Source organism: Choloepus didactylus, chromosome 9, assembly GCF_015220235.1.
Source record: "Choloepus didactylus isolate mChoDid1 chromosome 9, mChoDid1.pri, whole genome shotgun sequence".
Lineage (NCBI taxonomy): Eukaryota > Metazoa > Chordata > Mammalia > Pilosa > Megalonychidae > Choloepus > Choloepus didactylus.
In genome coordinates this window covers 86710622-86731376 of record NC_051315.1, presented here as the reverse complement: position 1 = coordinate 86731376, position 20755 = coordinate 86710622, and the positions used below count along the sequence as shown (strand labels likewise).

The 20755-nt window shown below is 36.8% G+C and overlaps 2 protein-coding genes across 2 annotated transcripts in view; both read right to left on the bottom strand.

Annotated features, from left to right (window-relative positions):
* Positions 1–20755, bottom strand: part of SLC39A10 (solute carrier family 39 member 10) — a 184673-nt gene that overhangs the window by 116932 nt on the left and 46986 nt on the right. The gene's annotated exons all lie outside the window — the stretch shown is intronic.
* On the bottom strand, positions 9378–9761 carry LOC119543798 (histone H3-like; the record flags this gene model as incomplete). Its single annotated transcript, XM_037848659.1, has 1 exon — positions 9378–9761. A coding segment is annotated over one exon (384 nt), but the record flags the coding sequence as incomplete, so codon positions are not given.

The window sequence follows — 20755 nt, the reverse complement described above, 5'->3', positions numbered from 1 at the left end:
TAGACCATCACTGTTGACCTCTGCCTGAGCACTTTCAGGCAAATGTTAAGGATAATATCACTTAGGAATCCTTTAAAGGAGACTTCTTAACCTAATCATTTGGCTTCATTTTCAATACCTGTAAAATGGGGCAATACTTTGCAGAGTATTGTTTGTTTTAATTTCTATTTTTATCAGGATAATACATTAACAAGAGTTTTAAAATTCAGTAGAATAAAAATAGCAGTCTGTTGTCAACTCCAGGGTCTAACTAATTCCCCAGAACAAACCCTTCAATTATTTTAGCTTTTCCCCTGGGATTTATCTCCATATTTTATAGTGATGTGCTTATCCTGCTATTTCATCAATTTTTGGCATCTGCTATTGACTATAATGAAGATCAGGCTTTAATTCTCATAAGTATACAAACAATCTGAGAGACTGGGGAATCTGCTTCTTATGTAAATTTTTGAATAGCTATCTCATTTTCAGGCACCCTTCACCTTCTTCTATTAAGGGGCCTGTTGCTTCTAATTCTCCAGTGTTTCTGGGGTCTCAGACCTCCAAAGGGCTTCCTTCTCCCTGCCATTCCCACCTGCAGGGACTAAGTTTAAACTTTTGCCATTCTCTCCCCCATCTTCCACTTTTGCCCATTATCTTCTCTGGCCTTAAAAATGTATATTTATTTCTTTACTACCATTTTTGTGAGCAAAATAAATGCACATCTTCCATGTTTAACCAGAAGTACCCCAGGTCTCATTGTGTTAACATATAATTATTAACATATATTGTTCAATTAATTATAATATTTATATGATAATGTGTGCAAAAATACTTACTAAACTGACTGAGACTAAGTAGGGCCTCAGCAGCAGCTATTACTATCAATATCATCAGCAGCTTCAGCACCATTTATCTTAGCAAAAGGTTATTAGGATGGACCACAGTGGAATTCCATAAAATTCTGCCTATCAAAGAATATCACTGCTGATTTTCCAGGATTATTTGCCTTAAACCAGAAATTTCTTTTTCTTGAAAAAGAATAAAGTAATTTTCATGGTGTGCTTTTACAGTGGAATGTTCTGTAGCTAAAAATGATAACCTAGATTACCTGAAACTTTCTCATCCTTTAGGTTTCACTCTCTCAGAGAGGCCCATCCTGAAAACCCTCAACCACTACCCTAACTGCTTATGATTCTCTTACTGCACACTGCTTCTTTCCTTTATAGCTCTAATCACAATTTAAACATTGGTTTGTGTGTGTGTCTTTAATTGTGTTTTGTCTCCTAACCAGACTCCTCAAGGGCCAGGGGTCATGGAAGTTGTAGTCACCAACAATGTCCGATCAAGGTACAACCTGGTGCCCTCAATGACTCTGTTTTCAATGAATGGAACCAAGATATAATATATAACATATAAACACCAAATATAGTATATAACATATAAACACATAGAGGTAGTTTGAAAACTACATTAATAGTGGTGGGATTTGTGGGAGATTATCAGCATTTTGAAATTTTTTACCATAATACTATTACTATTACTAGTAACGAACATTTATGTAATGTTTACTATGGTTCAGAACTTTCCTAAGTGCTTTACATACATTATGTCATTTAATTCTCACAATAACCCTTTGTACTCTTATTACATCTATATTACTGATGAGAAAACAGCTACAGAGAGAATATATCTGTATATCTCCCAATTATGGACACCAGCTAAGCCTCAAACCCACCCACAGTCAAGTTCAGTGCCCTTGATCTTTTTTTTTTAAATTCATTTTTATTGAGATATATTCACATACCATGCAGTCATACAAAGCGTACATTCAATTGTTCACAGTGCCATTACATAATTGTGCGTTCATCACCAAAATTAATTTTTGAATGCCGTTGATCTTTAACCACTAAACTATTTATTGCTTGTTAAGAAGAAAGAAAGGAAGAGACAGAAGAAAAGAACAGAAAAGAAAATGTGCTTTAAAATAAGAGACTTGCTAAATTCTCAAATCCAGTTTTAATAAATTGAGGGCCAAATTATTTTTGCCAACAAAAATGTTCTTCTGATGCTATAAAGACAGCAGTGGCTGAATTATGGGATAGCACTTCCAGCTTTATACAATTCCAAGTTTTATACAATCCTTTCCATTCACACTTTCCCTGGCTCTTTGGAGACAACAGTAAACTGAAGGCTTTTATATCAGAAGTACCAGAGCCATGTGTTTCCAGCCCCATGTTATATATGGGTTATGTCCTGGGATACCAGAAGCACGTGCTCTTATGAAAGCCTTTTACCCTCTAAGGGCTGAGAGAGTCAGCAGCAAACTTTATAAATTCACTGTGTAGTGAATTGCATGTGTGCATGTGATTATTACTCATTATTTGAACTCCCTAGGATTTACACGGAAGAGTGGCTGCTGAGTATAGATCCTGTATCGTTCCCAGTTCTTTACATTTTTCATATCTGAATACTTGCCTCATTAGCAAAGTTATAAATATAATTGGTATGTATTCCAACTATTCCACTCTATACTGATTGCAAAATAAAAACAAGCTCTTTGGCAAATATGGTTTGTCTTCTTTCATAAACATTTTTTCAAACAGGAAATATTTGTACCTTCTCTATTGTCAAATAGAAATGTTAAGAATCACCTGAATTGTCTTTTTATTTTGTAATTTTCCTTTATGACTATATAGATATAAGGGAGTAGGAAATGGAAATTTGGTATCAACCAAATTATCAAGATTTCCAACTTGGCTCTGCTCTATGGAATCCCTGGCAAATTAGCCAGACCGTTCAAAGAACAGATCAAAGGTAGATTCTAAAGAATGAGTTCCCAGAAATTAAGTACTAGATCCAATATATAATTATGCCATTAGGACTTTTAAACAAGGTTGAAAGACAAGGTCATAAAATCTAGAGGTTAAGAAATCTGTGTGAGAGACATGATTCAGAAGGCCAGGGTGCCTGTGTCAGGCAGGTGGTATCTGTCCTCCCAAAATGAGGATCAAATTGGAAAATCATGATGATCATTTAAAAAGTAATCTCTTTTCAATTATTGCCCTAATTACTATCTGTAAGTGAATGTCTACTTAAGGATTTCAAGTTTTCTTGTTTAGAATCTACACAAAAAGTGAAGTTAATAGATAAAAAAATACTAAATGATAATAAGTAAGACAATGCTGAATGATAATAAATAATAACAATAATAAGAGCAGACAGTTATACTGTTTACTATGTGCAGGCACTGTTGTTCAATGAAGTCTTACATTACCATTGATGACAAAAGAGAAATATTCAGTCTGCACAAAAGGAATTCTCAAACCTACTCCCACTTTTTACATGGGTGCTATTCCAAAAAGAAACTGCATGGCCAAAGTTCCCCTACTCTGTAGCATGAAATCTGGTCATATTTCAATATTCCTGATAGAAATAAATGTAGGAAATTCAAGGCAGATTTTAGGAACTATTGAGAATCCACTTGAGTCTTTAACCGGGAGTCATGTATTTTCTACCTAACTTTTACATTGGCAGCAGAACCAGCTAGCTAGTTTACAGGGCCTGGTGCAAAGCGAAAATAAGCAGCCTCTTGTTCAAAATTATAAAGAATTTCAATGAAGCAATAGCAGAGCTTAAACCAAGTGCAGACCCTGCTCAGAGTGGGCCAGGAGTGACTGCACATGTCATACATCCGTGAAGCTGGCCCTGACTGAATTATGGGAAAAAATTTCTCCCAAAGGCAAAAAAAAAAAAAAAAATCCTCAAAAATAGAGTCACTTATAAAAAGAATGTCAGTAAATCAAGGAAAATCTTCACAGTTTTATCGATTACACTTTACATGATATATCAAGTTAGCAGAGGGGATACTACACTAGAAGGTATAGATCATGTGAGTTTTTTTTTTGCACAGATTGTAGATAAAGTTGTAGCTAAGCAAACATTAAGAATGAAGCTCTTCAGTTTCCTTAGAAAGCTGCATACAGAATTACCATAAAACCGAGCAATCTCACTTCTAGGTACATACCCTAAAGAATTGAAAGCCGGACTCTTGCACACCAATGTTCACAGTGGTATTATTCATAGTTGCCAAAAAAGCAGAAGCAACCCAAGGGTCCATCAACATATGAGTGGATAAACAAAATGTGATATATAAATACAATGGAATATTATCTGGCTGTAAAAAGGGATGAAGTTCTCATACATGCTACAATGTGGATGCATCTTGAAGGCATCATGTTGAGTGAAATAAGCCAGACATAAAAGGACAAATATTCTATGATTTCACTGATATGAAATAATTAGAATATGCAAATTCAGAGGTCAGAAATTAGAGTATAGGTTACCGGGGGCCCGGGTGGGAGAAGGGAATGGGGAGTTAATGCTTAATTGGTAGAGTTTCTGTTTGGGGTGATGGAAAAGTTTTGGTAATTGATAATGGTGATGGTTGCACAAGATTATGAATGTAATTAACATTACTGGATTTTATATTTGAATATGGTTAAAAGGGGAAATTTTAGGTTGTATATGTATATTACCAGAATGTGGGAGCCCAGGCCCAGGGCCTTCCCCAAGGGCCTTGAAGCCCAGGCCCAGGGCCTTCCCCAAGGGCCTTGAAGCCTGTGCACACAGCAGCGTGCATGACCTAAGGTTTGACCCCCTCTCCTTGTAAAATCAGGCCTCCCTCCCTCTTGAAACTACCTCCTCCCTGAAACTCCCTGAGTTACTATTATCGACAAGATAACCTATAATCCTCCCCTCTTCCCTATTGACTACAATCCCTCCCTCCCTATGTTCACAAGACCCCTGCTACGGCTTATGCTCTCATACCCATTGGAATGTCTTTGTCCTAACCCTTATAAACCACTCCCTGGCACCCCCTGCTTTTGCACAGTATCTTCACCTTGAGCTCTGAACCCACTGCCATTCAGAGCAGCTCCTGAATTCAGTGCAATGTGACTGACTTCCCACCCTGTAGGTAAGCCCCAAAATAAAAGCTCATGTCTCAGAACATGTCTGGATGTCTGGTGCTTTCTTTAGTCGTTCAGCTGCAAAAGCCCCTTGGGCCGTGACAGCAGAATAAAAATGTTTTAAAAACCACAGAATTGTACAACAATGGACTATAGTAAATAGTATACTTATAGTATTGTTTCAGTTGTAACTAAGGTACCACACAAATGCAAAGTGTTAGTAATAAGGACAGATTTGTGTGTGAGGGGGTATATGAGAACTCTGTACTTACTGCATGATTTTTCTGTATACCTACAACTTCTCTAATAGAAATAAATTTAAAATGAATGAATAAAAATAAAACATTTCCTTATGGGAAACTGTTTGAGTCTTAATTTGAAGAATCCAACTGTAAAAGAAAAAAAAAATATGAGGCAATCAGGAAAATTTTAATACTAAGTATTTGATGATATTAAGGAATAGTCATTTTTAAACATGTGGTAATAGTATTGTGCTTTAAAAAAAGTCCTTAACTTTTAGAGATACATACTGAAGTATTTAGAGATGAAATTAAATGTCTGAGGTTTGCTTCAAAATAATCCAGTGGAGGGCATATCAGTGATGCCCAAAATTATTTACATGTGAATTGTTGAAGGTGGATGGTGGTTATATGGATGTACATTATACTATTTTTCTTTACCATTGTGTTTTAAAATTTCCATAATGAAAGTAAAAAATAAATAAAGCATTGCAATAAACTCAAATTAAACAAATATACTATGTAGTATGTCTATAATGTTCAGGAATTGGACTGAGTTATAGCACATAAGTAATTTTATTAATGTAGGATTTTTTACACGTAATTTTGGGAATAGGATTTCAGAAGTAGTTTGTAGTTTTCCTCCCTATATTTTAAATAGAATTTCAAATAAAAAGCAGCAGCTTTGTAACTTGAGTAGCTCTGAGATAACCAAATTGTATAGGCAGTGACATGAGCCAGGAGGATGCTGTCATACCTCTACCAGGTGCTCATCTTTTAAAGTAGTGAGACTGATCATGTGTTAGGCAGACTGGGCTCCTTGAAAGTTATGCAAAAGTGATTTTAAAATTCATTGGTTCCATTCCAAAACAGAACCATCTTCTTTGGAGAAAATTTTTAAAATAACTAATTTACATTTCACCTAACTGAACCACACTCTAGTATTCAGCTACATTTAGAAGTAAAGCTCTAAAAGTCCTATATACATCTCATTATTTATTTGAATTTTTATACTTTGTTGGCCTCCATATTCATACTGAAAGCAAAGCACATCTTTTAAATATTTACTGGATATGTGCAATATCAAAGTTGGTGTTCAACAATGTTAAATAACAAGTTTGGTGCCTGATAATCAGCCAGTTGTAGACTAACCAGATAATGGGGGTGGTGTTGATAGGTAGAGAGGAAGTAACAGCTAACACAAAATTACTGTAACAATGAAGTCCTGATAAACTCCTATTTATCAGAGATACATCAACTGGCTTGTAGACTTACCATAGTTAAGGGATGGTAGTATCTTAGCAGTCTGCCAATTATAGATGATCGGTTGATAGATAGATGATAGGTGAAAAGGAGACTGCAAAGTTCATGTTCAATGCTCCAGTTGCTTCTCCTTCCTCTTCCCCCTCACTCCCACCCCAACCTACCATAGCTTGACACTTCTCTCAAACCATCAGTAATCAGTTAGTTATTCTGCAAAATGGTTTATCCATTCCAATAATTAGTAGAAAAGGTGATAGTGTGACTGAACAGCATTTGACTTATTCGAATGTATAAGCACAACATAATAAATATTAACTCATAGTAAATAATATTAATGTAAGAAAGTTTAGCTTTCACATAGAGACAGCATGGAATAGGGAAAATGGAGGCAGAACCAGCTTAAACAAGCCCCGTGGTAAAGGGAAGAAAGAGAGAATCTGCGCCAGCTCCTTATATGGAAAAGTAACCATGGTTACTGGAATGTCAAGAGATATGAAGTAAAATCAGAGGCGGGGACTCCCAGCAGAAAATTTAAACTGAATGAACTCTCTTGGATAGGCTGATCAATTCAAAATCTCAATAATGAGCTAGTTGGTTCTCTCGGATAGGCTGTACAAATTAAAATCTCAAAGATGGGCTAGTTAGTTCTCTCGGATAGACTGTAACCTCTGTAGTACCCAGTCAATGGGGAAACAGGGGAGAGACTTGCGCATTAGGAATAGGATATTAAAAGCTCGCCATTCTCTTCCTCTGGCACACCAACCTACGACGTTTTTGGCTGTGTGCCCTTTCTTACAAGATCATAAATAAATTCTTTTCTCCTCCAGAACCGGGTGAGCATTTTTTATATAATGCTTGTTTCTAACAATTAATAAATAACATTATTCTATGAAGCATTGACAAAGATTCCATGGATTTATAGTATTGAATCAACCCACACAACAGAAATGAAACAAGGATGGATAGATGCAGAAGAAAGTCACATATCACAGCATTTCCTAAGTGAACATCCATTTATACATTCTGCCTACTTTTTCCTCCCTTTCACAGTCAATATCCTTTAAAAAGACTTCTCTACACACTCACTCAACCCACTTTCCTCAAGTTACCTATTGAAGGTAGGGTTCTATCCCTACCAAATCATCCAAATTGCCCCCAATGAATTTAGTTCCTAAATCCAATAATCACTTTCAACTGGTATGCTATTTTATTTCTCTGCATTTGAAGGCAGTTAAACATTTCCTCTGTTTTCAAACCCACACGGGATTCAAAGGGTTTGATGGTAGGATAAGCAGACATGTCCAGGACAGACACCTAGAGAATTAGTGGAAGAGTGGCACCTTTTCCCATGCTGACTGCTCCAAGCCAAGTGCCTGCCTAGCTGTCCCACACCCAGTCATGCTCCTCTGTAGGTCAGAATCCATCTAATTCTCCACTTTAATAATGCACAGCACACTCTTCTGGTGTTTCATTAACCTCTCCACTGGCTCCTTTTCAGTCTTCTTCAAACACTTTAGTTCTTTGATCTTTTATTTTATCATCTTTCACCAGTGTTTGCCAGAGTCTCTAGGGGGTCTCATTAAAAGTACAATTTCATATGTCCCCACAACCCCCACCCAAGACCTACTGAACCAGTATCTTGGGGTTGAGCGTCATAAATCCACATTTTAAATCAGCATCCAGATTAATCTTATGAAAAATTCAGGTTTGAGAATTACTGTTCTATGCACACTCATGGCTTTAGTTACTATCTATATGCTGATGGCATCTATCTGTTTTCAGGTCTGAACATTTCCACTTGGTTGTCTCACAAGAAATTCTAATTCAAAATGTCCAAAACTGAACATCTAGTCTCCCAATCCTGCCATTGACCATCCTCTTGTGCCCCCTGTTCTCAAATAGATTCTACTCTTTTCCCAGTGTGGTGGGAGAAAAGCATAAATAAGGTGGTCATTCTTGTCTCCTCTCTCAGCACAAAATCAATACCTGCAGGTTCTCTCTCCTTAGGACTCTTAGCTCCTTCTACTTCTCACTATAGCCAAATGACTCCCTTAGTTAAAGTTCTTATCTTCTACTGTCTAGGGTTAATTGCTCTCCTGATGGAGCCCCTGGCAATCCATTCCCCACAGGGAAACTTAAGAGTCATCACTGGAAGAAGACCTTCAATGTTGCCCTGGCAGAGCGGAGACGGGCCCTTTGGTTGGAGATATGTGTAACACACCGACCTACTGTGACCTTGGAAAGGCTGCCAAAGATGTCTGCAACAATGGATATGGGTTTGGCATGGTCAAAATAGATCTGAAAACCAAGTCTTGTAGTGGAGTGGAATTTTCTACTTCTGGTCATGCTTACACTGATACAGGAAAAGCGTCAGGCAACCTAGAAACCAAATATAAGCTCTGTAGCTATGGACTTATCTTCACCCAAAAATGGAACACAGACAATATTCTTGGGACAGAAATCTCTTTGGAGAATAAGTTGGCTGAAGGGTTGAAAGTGACTGTTGATATTTGTACCAAACACAGGAAAGAAGAGTAGAAAATTAAAGGCCTCCTATAAACGGGATTGTTTCAGTTTTGGCAGTAATGTTGATATAGACTTTTCTGGACCAACCATCTGTGGCTGTGCTGTGTTGGCTGGCCCTTGAAGGTTGGCTTGCTAGTTATCAGATGAGTTTTGACACAGCCAAATCCAAACTGTCACAGAATAATTTTGCCTTTGGTTACAAAGCTGCAGACTTCCAGATGCATACTCATGTGAATGATGGCACTGAATTTGGGGGTTCTATCTACCAGAAGGTTAATGGGAAGATTGAAACTTCAATAAATCTTGCTTGGACAGCTGACAGTAACAACACCTGTTTTGTCATTGCTGCTAAATACAAGCTGGATTGTAGAACTTCTCTATCTGCTAAAGTAACACCAGCCTAATTGGACTTGGTTATACTCAGACCCTTCGACCAGGAGTCAAACTGATCGTCCTTGGGCATGATAGTCACGCGCTTGGCGTGGATGGCGCACAGGTTCGTGTCTTCAAACAACCCCACCAAGTAGGCCTCGCTGGCCTCCTGCAACGCCATGACGGCCGAGCTCTGGAAGCGCAGGTCCGTCTTGAAGTCCTGCGCGATTTCGCGCACGAGCCGCTGGAACGGCAGCTTACGGATCAGCAGCTCAGTAGATTTCTGGTAGCGCCGGATCTCCCGCAGGGCCACGGTGCCGGGCCGATAGCGGTGGGGCTTCTTCACGCCGCCCGTGGCCGGCGCGCTCTTACGAGCCGCCTTGGTGGCCAGCTGCTTTCGCGGGGCATTGAAATGGAAAGAATTTCAATGCAGGAGATCACAAAGTTGGGTTGGGATTTGAACTAGAGGCTTTAAATGGTTTTGAGTAGAGTATTAGATTTGTCCCTGGAGATGAAGAAAAGTGAACCTTCTGTTTTGGCCTTAAAATACTTCTGTGAAATTTCAAAAGTGGGACCTTTTTATTCTTCCAAAGAATTGTAATTCTCCCTACATTGAAGTCTAGAGGTTGCAAGTCCATCCTAAAGGAGGTACTTGAAGGCATGCATGGAAGTTGTCATGTTTGTGCAACATTTCAGTTCGGTTTCTCAGTGTTATTTTAAATGTGTTCCTCAGTGACCACGTGTGTCATGTTATAACGGAAATGACCCGATCCTCCAATTTGTACATTATGTCCTACATGTCCCACACCACTTTTTCATGACTTTTAATATATTGGTCTCTGTGCTGTAATGGAATCTTTGATTTTGCATCAGAGTAAAACAAATCTATCATATTTGGAACACAAAAGAAAAAAGAAAGAGCCATCACTAATCTGATCTGGCTACATTTATGCATAATCTTTTCAAAGCCTCCCAAAGCCCTGGGGAGAAACAAAATCCTACCTAATCCACTCTCATACTATCTCTGTGGATTTATCTTTCATTACTTCCCTCTAAAACTGCACAGCCCAACATGGTAGCCGCTAGCCAGATATGGCTATTAGGACTTGAAATGTGGCTAGTCCAAATTGAGATGGGTGGCTAAAGTGCAATATAAATTGGATGTCTAAGACTTAGTCACCAAAAAATAAAATAAAATAAAGTAAAATTTCTCAATAATTTTATATTGATTACATGCTGAAATAAGATTTTTATATATTGCGCTAAAATATATTAAGATTAATTTCACTTGATTCTTTTTACTTTAATGTGACTATTACAGATTTTTAAATTACATAAATGGTTCTCATTATACTTCTGTTGGACAACACTGCTCTATAACTTTATGATCCAGCCATACTGAAAGACTTTTTATATCCTCAAATGTTGTGCTTTTCTGTGCTGAAACTGCCTCCTCTTCTTGGCACCATTTTCCTTTTCTTCATCGGATTACCTCCCACACTCGTCCTTCAGGATTCAGTTAAATATCACTATGAGGTGCTTCCCTGCCCCCTTTCCTTCCCAGATCAATTCTAGTTGAGGAGTACCTTCTACATACTCTCACCTACATCTCCACCATACCACGTATCCTGTACTGTACAGCACTTGATTGTTAGTCTCCCCACTCCCTACACTGGGAAATTTCCTACACTCACCAATTCCTTAATAGCAGGGACTGTGCCTTGTTCCATGTTGCATCCCAGGTACTAAGTAAATACTGGTAGAATGGCTGAGTGAAATGACTTCTCTAGACTCACAACACAAAACAGAGTGATAATGGTACATGTGGGAGAAATTATGAACATTTTCTTTTCATCCTTAGCCTGCCTACACCCTATCAAACACCACCCCCAACCCTCTCTCTTTTCTTTTACCCCCTGTAAAATTTTTAAATGTCATCAGGTAATTCGAGGAAATGATCAGAGAACAAAATGAATACAGATTTTGTCTTCAAACATTTTTAAAATGCTTTACTGCTAGAAGTTATTCACTGTGAGAAAAATTACCTAGTCATTAGAAAACATTTTTATAACATTTCTGAAGATCAAGTCTTCACAGGAACTTATATGAAACCTAAAATCAAATCATTTTATTTATAACCCTGCATTGTTGGCACTTACTGAGAAGTTTTGATATATGAAAAAATCCTGGCATACTTATATTATAATTAACATTTACCACATCACTCCCTGTTTTAAAAAATTAGTATACACAAAATACAAAAGCAGTAAGAACGATCGGTAACTTTTTTCTTTTTCTCAGACATATTAGATATAAATTATGTAGCACACTCGGTGTTCATCCAATTTGATTATTCTGGGTGTTTCAGAGTTTTGTGTGTGTGTGTTTGTTTTTGATGCTTTGAAGTTTTTTTGTGGCTCAGCCAAGACTTTTTATCTATTTGAGATTAAAATGTCTGGGGAACTTACAAAAACATATATTAATCCTCATTTGGATTTGAGGTACTACTTAACTGTTTCTCTGCTTCTACTGCTTCACCACTTCTTTACTTCTCAGTATACTGATGTGCCTGTCTTCGCTACTCTGCCAAAATGGCTCACTCAAAAGCCATCGTTTAATGGGAATATGTCAAGGGGACACAGGAGCCAACTGAAAAAGTTCCTAATGGCCAAAGCTAAAACAAAATTTGAGCAACAAAGTTAATAAAGTAATTTTGGATTATAACTCTAAGTACAAAATGAATATCTAGGAGCCCTTACAGATGTATAAATAAGTGAGGGAATAAACAAATCAGGGAGAAGAAACAAATCTCCCATGCAGAGAAATTCCAAAGAGTTTATGTAGCTACTCTGTCTTCAAGGAGGGGGAGCATAGCTCCTTAAGTGTAGCCTGTACAGAGAGACTTCCTTCCAAAGGATACAGTAAGGTAAAGGGGGAAAAGCACACTTCTACCATGGAGAAACCTGACAAACACTATTTCAATCAGGTGATCAAGGTCAACATCAACAGTGATAAATCATCTTCATGTTATGTATCTTTGATATGTGATGAAAATGGCACTTCATTCCCGTGGTCTTCCTCTCCAAGCTCATAACACCTGTCTAGTCATGAGAAAAATCAGACAAATCCCAATTGAGGGACATTCTACAAAATATCTGACCAGTACTCCTCAAACTATCAAGGTTATCAAAAAAACAGGCAAGAGTTGCTTAAGGAGACATGACTACGAAATGTAAGGTGGTATCCTGGATGGTATCTTAGAATAGAAAAAAGGACATTAGGTAAAAATTAAAGAACTTGAATAAAGTGTGGACTTTAGTTAATAATAGTCTATCAATATTGGTTTATTAATTATAACAAATAAACTGTACTAATGAAAGGTTAATAATGGGGCAAACTGGGTATATGGGAACTCTGTGTACTATCTATAATTTTTTCAGTAAATCTAAAACTGTTTTAAAAAAAGGAAATTTTTTTAAAGTCAACATTGACTTTGTAGTTGCCAAATCTGATTGCTTCTTCTTAATCTTCATCCTACTTTGACCTCACTATAATACTGTTGAATAACCTTCCCCTTGTGGAAACTCACTTTAACTTCCTCAATAATAGCTTCTTTGTCCTGTTCCTGCCTAACATTCTTTTCAAGTCTCCAATGCTGGATTCCTCTTCTTCTTCCCATACCTTAAGTAACTGTCATGTAATCACTTTATATTATCTTTCTGGAGGAAAAATATCTTATTAATTCCTACCACTATGACTAGGACCTAAATCTGCCTAAATCTGCCTAAATCTATATCTCTAAGCCCTGTCTTTTGAAGGCCAGACCATATTTCCAACTGCCTACTGGATATTTCTACCCACAGACCATGAGGGTTCTTAAACTCAGTACAGCTCCTCTTTCATCCCCAAATCCTGTGGCTCTTGGTGGGTCCCCTATCATGATTAAGTAACAACATATGATTTCCCCTGTCATTCATTAAGACCCATGCATATACCCATGACTGCTTTCTCTACCACCATTATCCTCTCTCATCTCATACAAATATTGTTTGACTCTAATTCTAGCTGCAACCTTTACTGTCATTACATTAGTGTTCTTGAATATCTACCAGTCTGAAATTCAAGACAGCTTTGGCTGATTTCGGAGCCTGGAGGGCAGGTCAGGTCCAGCAGAGACCTCCAGTCCTGGTATGGGGCAGAGATCTGGGATGTCACTGTTCTGTGCTCCCTGGGAAAGAAACCAAACACCCACAGCTTGTAGTCAAGACCACCATTCCTTTTGGGGGCCAGAACAGAGACAGGTTAATCTCCAAGGGGCATGAAAGGAGATCAACTTTTCAACTAACTGCTTCTGTCCACTTTACCTGTGAGGCTTTTAGAGAAAGCTTGTCCCTAGGACTTTGCAGCCCTGGGGTCACTGCAGTACGAGGACTCTGTTCCTGAGACCCGAGAAGTCTTTGCCAACATTTCCCAAAAGGGAGGTCACAACTTGCTGACAGCTATATGCCTACTGGAAAAATTCTCCTTCACCTTAACTTTGGCTAATCATTGTTATCTAATGAAGCCATCACACACACACACACACACACACACACACACACACATACACTTTTTCCTTGTTAATAAAATCCTGATTTTATTGAGAAAGCAGGAAATCATGTACTCAGTGGAGGCTGAAGCCAAACTCCTAATGGTAAATCTTTGATTAGTCTAAACCAAGTGGTTCTCAAAACTTTTTGGTTTGAGGACCCCTTTACACTCTTAAGTATTATTCAGACATTTGAGAAGTGTGGTATAATAGAAGACACATCCTCATATCTATTTCTGCATTCAATCTTCTCTTTTGGTTGACGTATATTAAGAAAATCCAACCTCATACAAATAATGTAGTTAAAAAAGGAGAACTACTTTAATAGCTTTTTCAGATAATTTTGGATATTCCTCTTTGATACCACACCAGAACTCAAAAAAGCTGTAGTTTCGTGAAGGTTAGTTACAACATGGAATCTGAAAATATATCAATGAAATTTTTTACTCTGTTACACTTAAATCTCTTGATCTATTTTGTTCTTTGTAATGGATATTTTATCCATGCATGATTTTGTAACATCATGCATTGATCATTTGGAAAATATTGGTTCACAAAGTTATGCAGACCTTTCAAATCTGACAGATTTCATTCTATCATATCGAAAAGTCACTTGTTAATGTCACCACCTATTTCATAAGAAAAATGTTTTAAGTGTTGGGAAGATGTCAAGGTCACAGTGGTAGATACAAGTTACCCAACATTCTAATTTTTACCTGAAAGCTTAGATTTTATCATTGGCAACAAATACTGACTGTTGTTTTCATTGACGTGACAGATTCGCTTTGTTTATTTCCAAGCAAACGTCTGCAAAACTCCAACTCTGAATCACCATATTTTGTTTTTCAGTCTTTAAAAAAAAAGTTCCATGGAAAAACACCATTTCAGCTTCACGACTCAAATAATTGCACAAGGGCTACTGAGATAACTAAAGCACTTCAGTACGCAGCCCAACTGTTTGATGGGTACTTATAATTTCATCACACAAAATATTGAAAAGACATGTACTGTAGGGTCAAGATTTAATAAAATGTCTACTGCTTCATCAATGGTATTCTTAATCAAAATTGGCTTATAGTACAACAAAAAATGTTAAGGGCCTGGCAGTGAGGAACACAGTGACTGCTAGAACATTTTGGTGCCACTGCTTTGATTTGTGTGAAAGTACCAGCTGTGTTACTCACCATTGCTCTGTATAGTCAGTGCAGATGACAGCATAGTGAAAAAGGCAAGTGACGTCTTAGTATCATTAGGGAAAATGATTTTAACCTTGTGAACTCCCTGAAAGGATACAAAGACCTCCAGGTTCCATGGATCAATGCTGAATTAGAATGTGATATTCCATTTTTCTTACCAATTATTAATTTTGCAATAGACATATGACATAATTTTGACCAATAAGCCAAAGGGGCCTGCAGTAGGTTGAATTATGTACCCCAGAAGAAAACATGTTATTTATCTTAAATCCATTCCTGTGGCTGTGAACCCATTGTAAATAGGATCTTTTGAAAATGATAGTTTTAGCTAAGCCATGGCCAACTAAATCAGGATGAGTCTTAATCCTATTACTGGAAGCCTTATAGAAAAAACCCATGGGGAGAACCAAGAAGCTGGAAGTCAACAGAACCTGGAAGAGAATGAGAAGACATCCCCATGTGACTGAATTCCCAGCATCCCAGGCCAGCCAGAAGATACCTATCCGAGGAGGCAACAAGCCTTCCGGCTTCTGAAACTGTTGAGCCAATAAATTCATGTTGTTAAGTCAATCCAGTATATGGTATTTTTCTTGGAAACTAAGACAGGGCTTCTGGGAAAAGTTTCTTCCTCTTAATGAGAGGTGTGGAAGCAGAAATGTCCCTTTTCTGCTTTTGTACTTTAACATCTATGTGAGAAGCCTGCCCAAAAGAACAGATAAGACACTGAATTTGAGAAAGTTTACAGATGGAAAACACCAGGACAATTGCTGTTATTGTTGAATTCCTGAATTATCCAACTCTGGAACTGCCCTATCTCTAGCATTCTTGTTAGGTGAGAAAGTAATTTTCCTTAGTGCTTAAGTGACTTTCAGATGGATTTTCTAGTCCTTAAAGTTGAAAGCATCTTTACTCATATACATTCTTACACTTCTGTCAATCTATCACTATTCAAGATCCCAAGAAACTGATCACAAATTTGACACATTTCACACTCCCTGAAATGAGCAAGCAAACCAAAATGATTACAAGCCATTTAACAAGGCACGGTGGCTAGGAGGCAGACCTAGTTGAACAGCTAGAACAGATGGCTTATATGGAGGCAACTATAACGAAAGAAACAAAATTAAATTTCAATAAAAACATAATGAGAATCCTTAAGGGTACAGAATACAGCACCCAAAATTCTGAGACAAAAACATTATTTGGATTATAATCAGGATTACAAAGTAACCAGGTGTTCAGAGGCAAAACCCCTAGAATATATTCAATTATCAAGAAATCAAATCACAGACTTTATAGGCCAATAGAAAAGTATTTGTTATTCTGTGTTAACCCAACCAGTGTTCTACCACTGAAGTTAGAGATGTGGTCATGAGTAAGAGAAATAAAATGTGAATTGTCAGGTTACAGTAGAATTCCTTTCAAAATAAAATAGACCTATCTTTTGATAGCTACATGTTGGTTTGAAGATTTCTAACCCCTGATTTATTTTTAATATTTGAATATTGCATTGTGAGATTCAGAGGGGAAATACTTTAATCAGAAAAACAAAAGAGAAAAAAACTGGTCTTGTAGATAGAGAAAAATATTTTTTTGCTCTTGTATCCACTTCTCTGTGTGTCAAGGGAGAAACAGGAATATTTCACAGCTTTTTGTGCCTTACAAGATCCAAGTTCCTGTCTTTATAAGAATCTAGTGCACTGTGTGAAGAACAGTTTTAAGAAAATAACAATCTCTCTCTGTAAAAGGCAACTTTCAACTCTAATGCATAATTCTGACTGATACAAATGATACAAAAAGAAATGTTTTCAGCTCGAGCAGAAAACACCATTGAGTTACTTACATACTTTAATTTGGACTAGATCTGGAATGAGTAAACAATATCACAATCTAGATCTATTATTTTAGAGGTCTCAAAATAGAGAAGTACAGTACCTTTACACTTTCACCAGATGAGAAAACCAAATTGGCAGGTAGAAATGTGACTAAGCCTTGAACAGAAATGGATGGGTCTATGAATCTTAACTTGTATTAGGAGATCAGGTATTAAAAGAGTTTAAAAGGAAGTGAAATGATATGACTCCCAGGGATGAATCTGGACCCGGCATCGTGGGATTGAGAACATCTTCTTGACCAAAAGGGGGATGCAAAATGAAAGGCTGAGAGATTTCAAATGGAGTTGAGAGGTCACTCTGGTGGACATTCTTACGCACCATATAGATACTACTTGTTAGGTTTTAAAGTATTGGAATAGCTAGAAGTAAATACCTGAAACTACCAAATTCCAACCCAGTAGCCCTGACTCTTGAAGACAAGTATATAACAATGTAGATTACAAGGAGTGACCGTGTGATTGTGAAAACTTTGTGGATCCCACTCCCTTTATCCAGTATATGGATGGATGAGTAGAAAAACGGGGACAAAAACTAAATGAAAAATAGGGTGGGATGGGGGGGATGATTTGGGTGTTCTTTTTTATTTTTATTTTTTATTCTTATTCTGATTCTGGTGTAAGGAAAATGTTCAAAAATAGATTGGGGTGATGAATGTGCAACTAGATGATGGTACTGTGAACAGTTGATTGTACACCATGGATGACTATATGATATGTGAATGTATCTCAATAAAACTGAATTTTTTTTTTTTTTTTTTTTTTAAAGGAAGTGAAATGGTGAAATGAGAGCTGAGGACCTTTCTTTGTGCCTGATGTTACTACTCAACTTCAGCTACAACTGAAAAACTTTAACTAGAACAAAACCATTGAACTACTTTGGGACTAGCTTTTCTCAAATAGAAAGCACAATGAAATTTTTCTTCTTCAATATCAGAACAAATACAGGTAACACAGAGCTCTAAAACCCTAGAACAGAAGAGCCTCAGCAATGAAGATTATGTTTCCCAAATTAAGCATCCAGCCGTGGCACAGTTTCAGCAGCTTCAATAACTATGCCCTTTATAAAATAATCATTGGTCTTATATATATTAGTAATTGTATCTTTACCCAAGTTTTCTATCCTTTATCATAAATATAATAAAAAAAATAACTCTAGTTGTTTCATACTTCACAGTTTCTTAACATTGATCAATATATCCATAAAAAAAATAACTCTAGTTGTTTCATACTTCACAGTTTCTTAACATTGATCAATATATCCATAAAATTTTGTATTGCTTTCTACTTTAGGATGATGTCAAATTGATCTTGTGGTGATGTCAATACTTTTCCCACATCTTTGATGCAAATGGGCTCGGATCTTATATATACTGGTAAATATTCTTAATCACAACTTGAGGTAGTTTCAGAGGATATTTTTGGAAACAACATCAAATCAAAATCCAGCAAGGGTTAATATATTTTCATTGAAGCACTAACAGAAAACAAGGTAGGTATCAGCAACTGTTAAGTAAATTATAATTGAATGAATTAAATTAAAATTACATTGAAGAATTTGGTAAGGATTTGTTTTAAAAAATAAGTTTTTTAAACTTTGAAGTAATATGGTATTTTAGGGATATTATAAAAATGTCTTTATTTTTAAGCAGCTGTATAGCTTGGGGCTACAATATATTTGGTGTTTTAATTTGAGGTTGAATTTTTTTAATTGGAAATTCAATTTGGCAATCGAAACACAGACATCAAGTGAAATAATTAGTTCAATTCTTCCAGTAATGATGTAAAAATCTTTCTTCTCAGTTCTTTTCAGTTAGGTGCCACAGGGCAAAGTTGATTTTGAGTTATTGGCAGCCTTATTAGCCATCAAAAAGGGATTTTGCTGAGTCATAACATAAATACAAAGCACTTGCTGTGACATACACTGGAAAATATTGAGTGAAAGTGCCTCCTCCAGTAATCTTAGATGGACATGCTCAGTCTGTGGCTTGATAGCCACAGTTGTATCCTGGCACAGATACTGAATTTGTACTCACTGGGGCTACTACAGTAATCCAAGTGAAAGCTGCTGATGTACAAGCTAGGTAAGGAACAGTAGACACATCTGAGATATATTTTGAAGGTAGAATGACAAGATTTGGCTATAAACTGGTTAAGAGGCAGAGTGGGGCAGACAGGGGATCAAGGATAACTTGGGTTTCAGATACGAACAACTCTATGCATGAAGTTATCTTTATCCAAGAGGGAGAAGAATGAAAAAGGGGCAGATTTTTAGGTGGCAATGGGGGAATGAAGACTTAATGGTTTGAAATATCTTAAGTGTATTCCACATCTCAGTGGAAACGTTAAGAAGGTAATGGAATGTACAGGTCAGGTTCAAAAGAGATGCCTGAGTCAGATGATAAATTTGGTTATTGTCAAGAGTGTAGATGGTATTTGAAACCACAGGAATGGATAAGATTGCTCAAGAATAATTGAATAGAATGTAAAGAAGGTCTAGGATCTCTGCCTGCTCCCGCCTCCCTCCCCTATTTTTGTTGACTTAACTGCTCATATATTTAGATCTCTGCTTAATTTTCACTTTTCCCAAAAGGCATTCCTCAACCTCTCAGTCTGAATTTAGCAGGCTCCCCTTCTTATATGGTTTCTCATCCTTTTTCTTCAAACTGCTTGTCACAAGTTTTAATTAATTACTTGTGATTATTTGTATTGCGTTTGTCTCTCCACTATAATGTGCATTTTATGAGAGCAAAGGCCATTTGTTTTGCCCTTTACCTCCAGTGCCTAGCACAACACCTGGCACATAATAAATACTGAGAACTGAGTAATGAACTAAAGTGGATGTGAATATTGGTCAAATGTAACATGAACCTGCAAAGGTAATAGTAAAAATTTAACAATTGTTTATATCTAACAATTTAAGATGTTAATCAATTATCATTTATCTTGAACTTTCCTATGGTAAGAGTAAATTAAATAGTAAAGAATTCTAACATCTTAGTGTACTGTTTCACTCTTCATGGAAGGTCTGTGATATACAAATGTTTACGGAGAACTTTATATTTTCAAAATACAAAAAATTTATCAAGTGTACAAGTGTTCTATCATAAGCTCACCAAGTAGATGGAACATCTCTTATTCACTTATATCTCCCTCACTATTCTCTAAGTTATGATGGATAGTCCATAAATGTGTATTGATTCAGTACGTTTTAATTATAACATTTACTTCTATGTTTTAATTGTAACTCTAGTAAATGAGGTGGAAATGACATTGATTTTGCTGCCTTTATCTTACTCAAAGTGCCTATCCTTGTAAATGTTCTTTATACCAGGAGTCCAATTCTAAAATTGATTGTACCATCTCTTTACAGAGAGATTTCTTCCACAAAGGACTTGTACCCACAGCAGACGTTACTGGAAGCATGAATTCTGCAAAGTTTGGTATTGACAAACATCTGCTCCCATCTTTAACACTCCTTTTCCTCTCCAAGATAACCAGTGGTTTTATGCTGTGCCTTAGTATTTAGAGATTCTCAATACAACGTCCAGTCATTTGGTATACTATGTGATCTTCCCTCAGATTTACCTGTCTTGTTTACAATTCCTTCCCAATCTCATTTCCTATTGCACAATGAAATGTGTGGCAATGGGTTAATAAATCATTCTAAAAATCATAGCATGTTAGAACAGGCAGGGCCTTAAAAATCTGTCTTCTCATTTTTCGGCTAC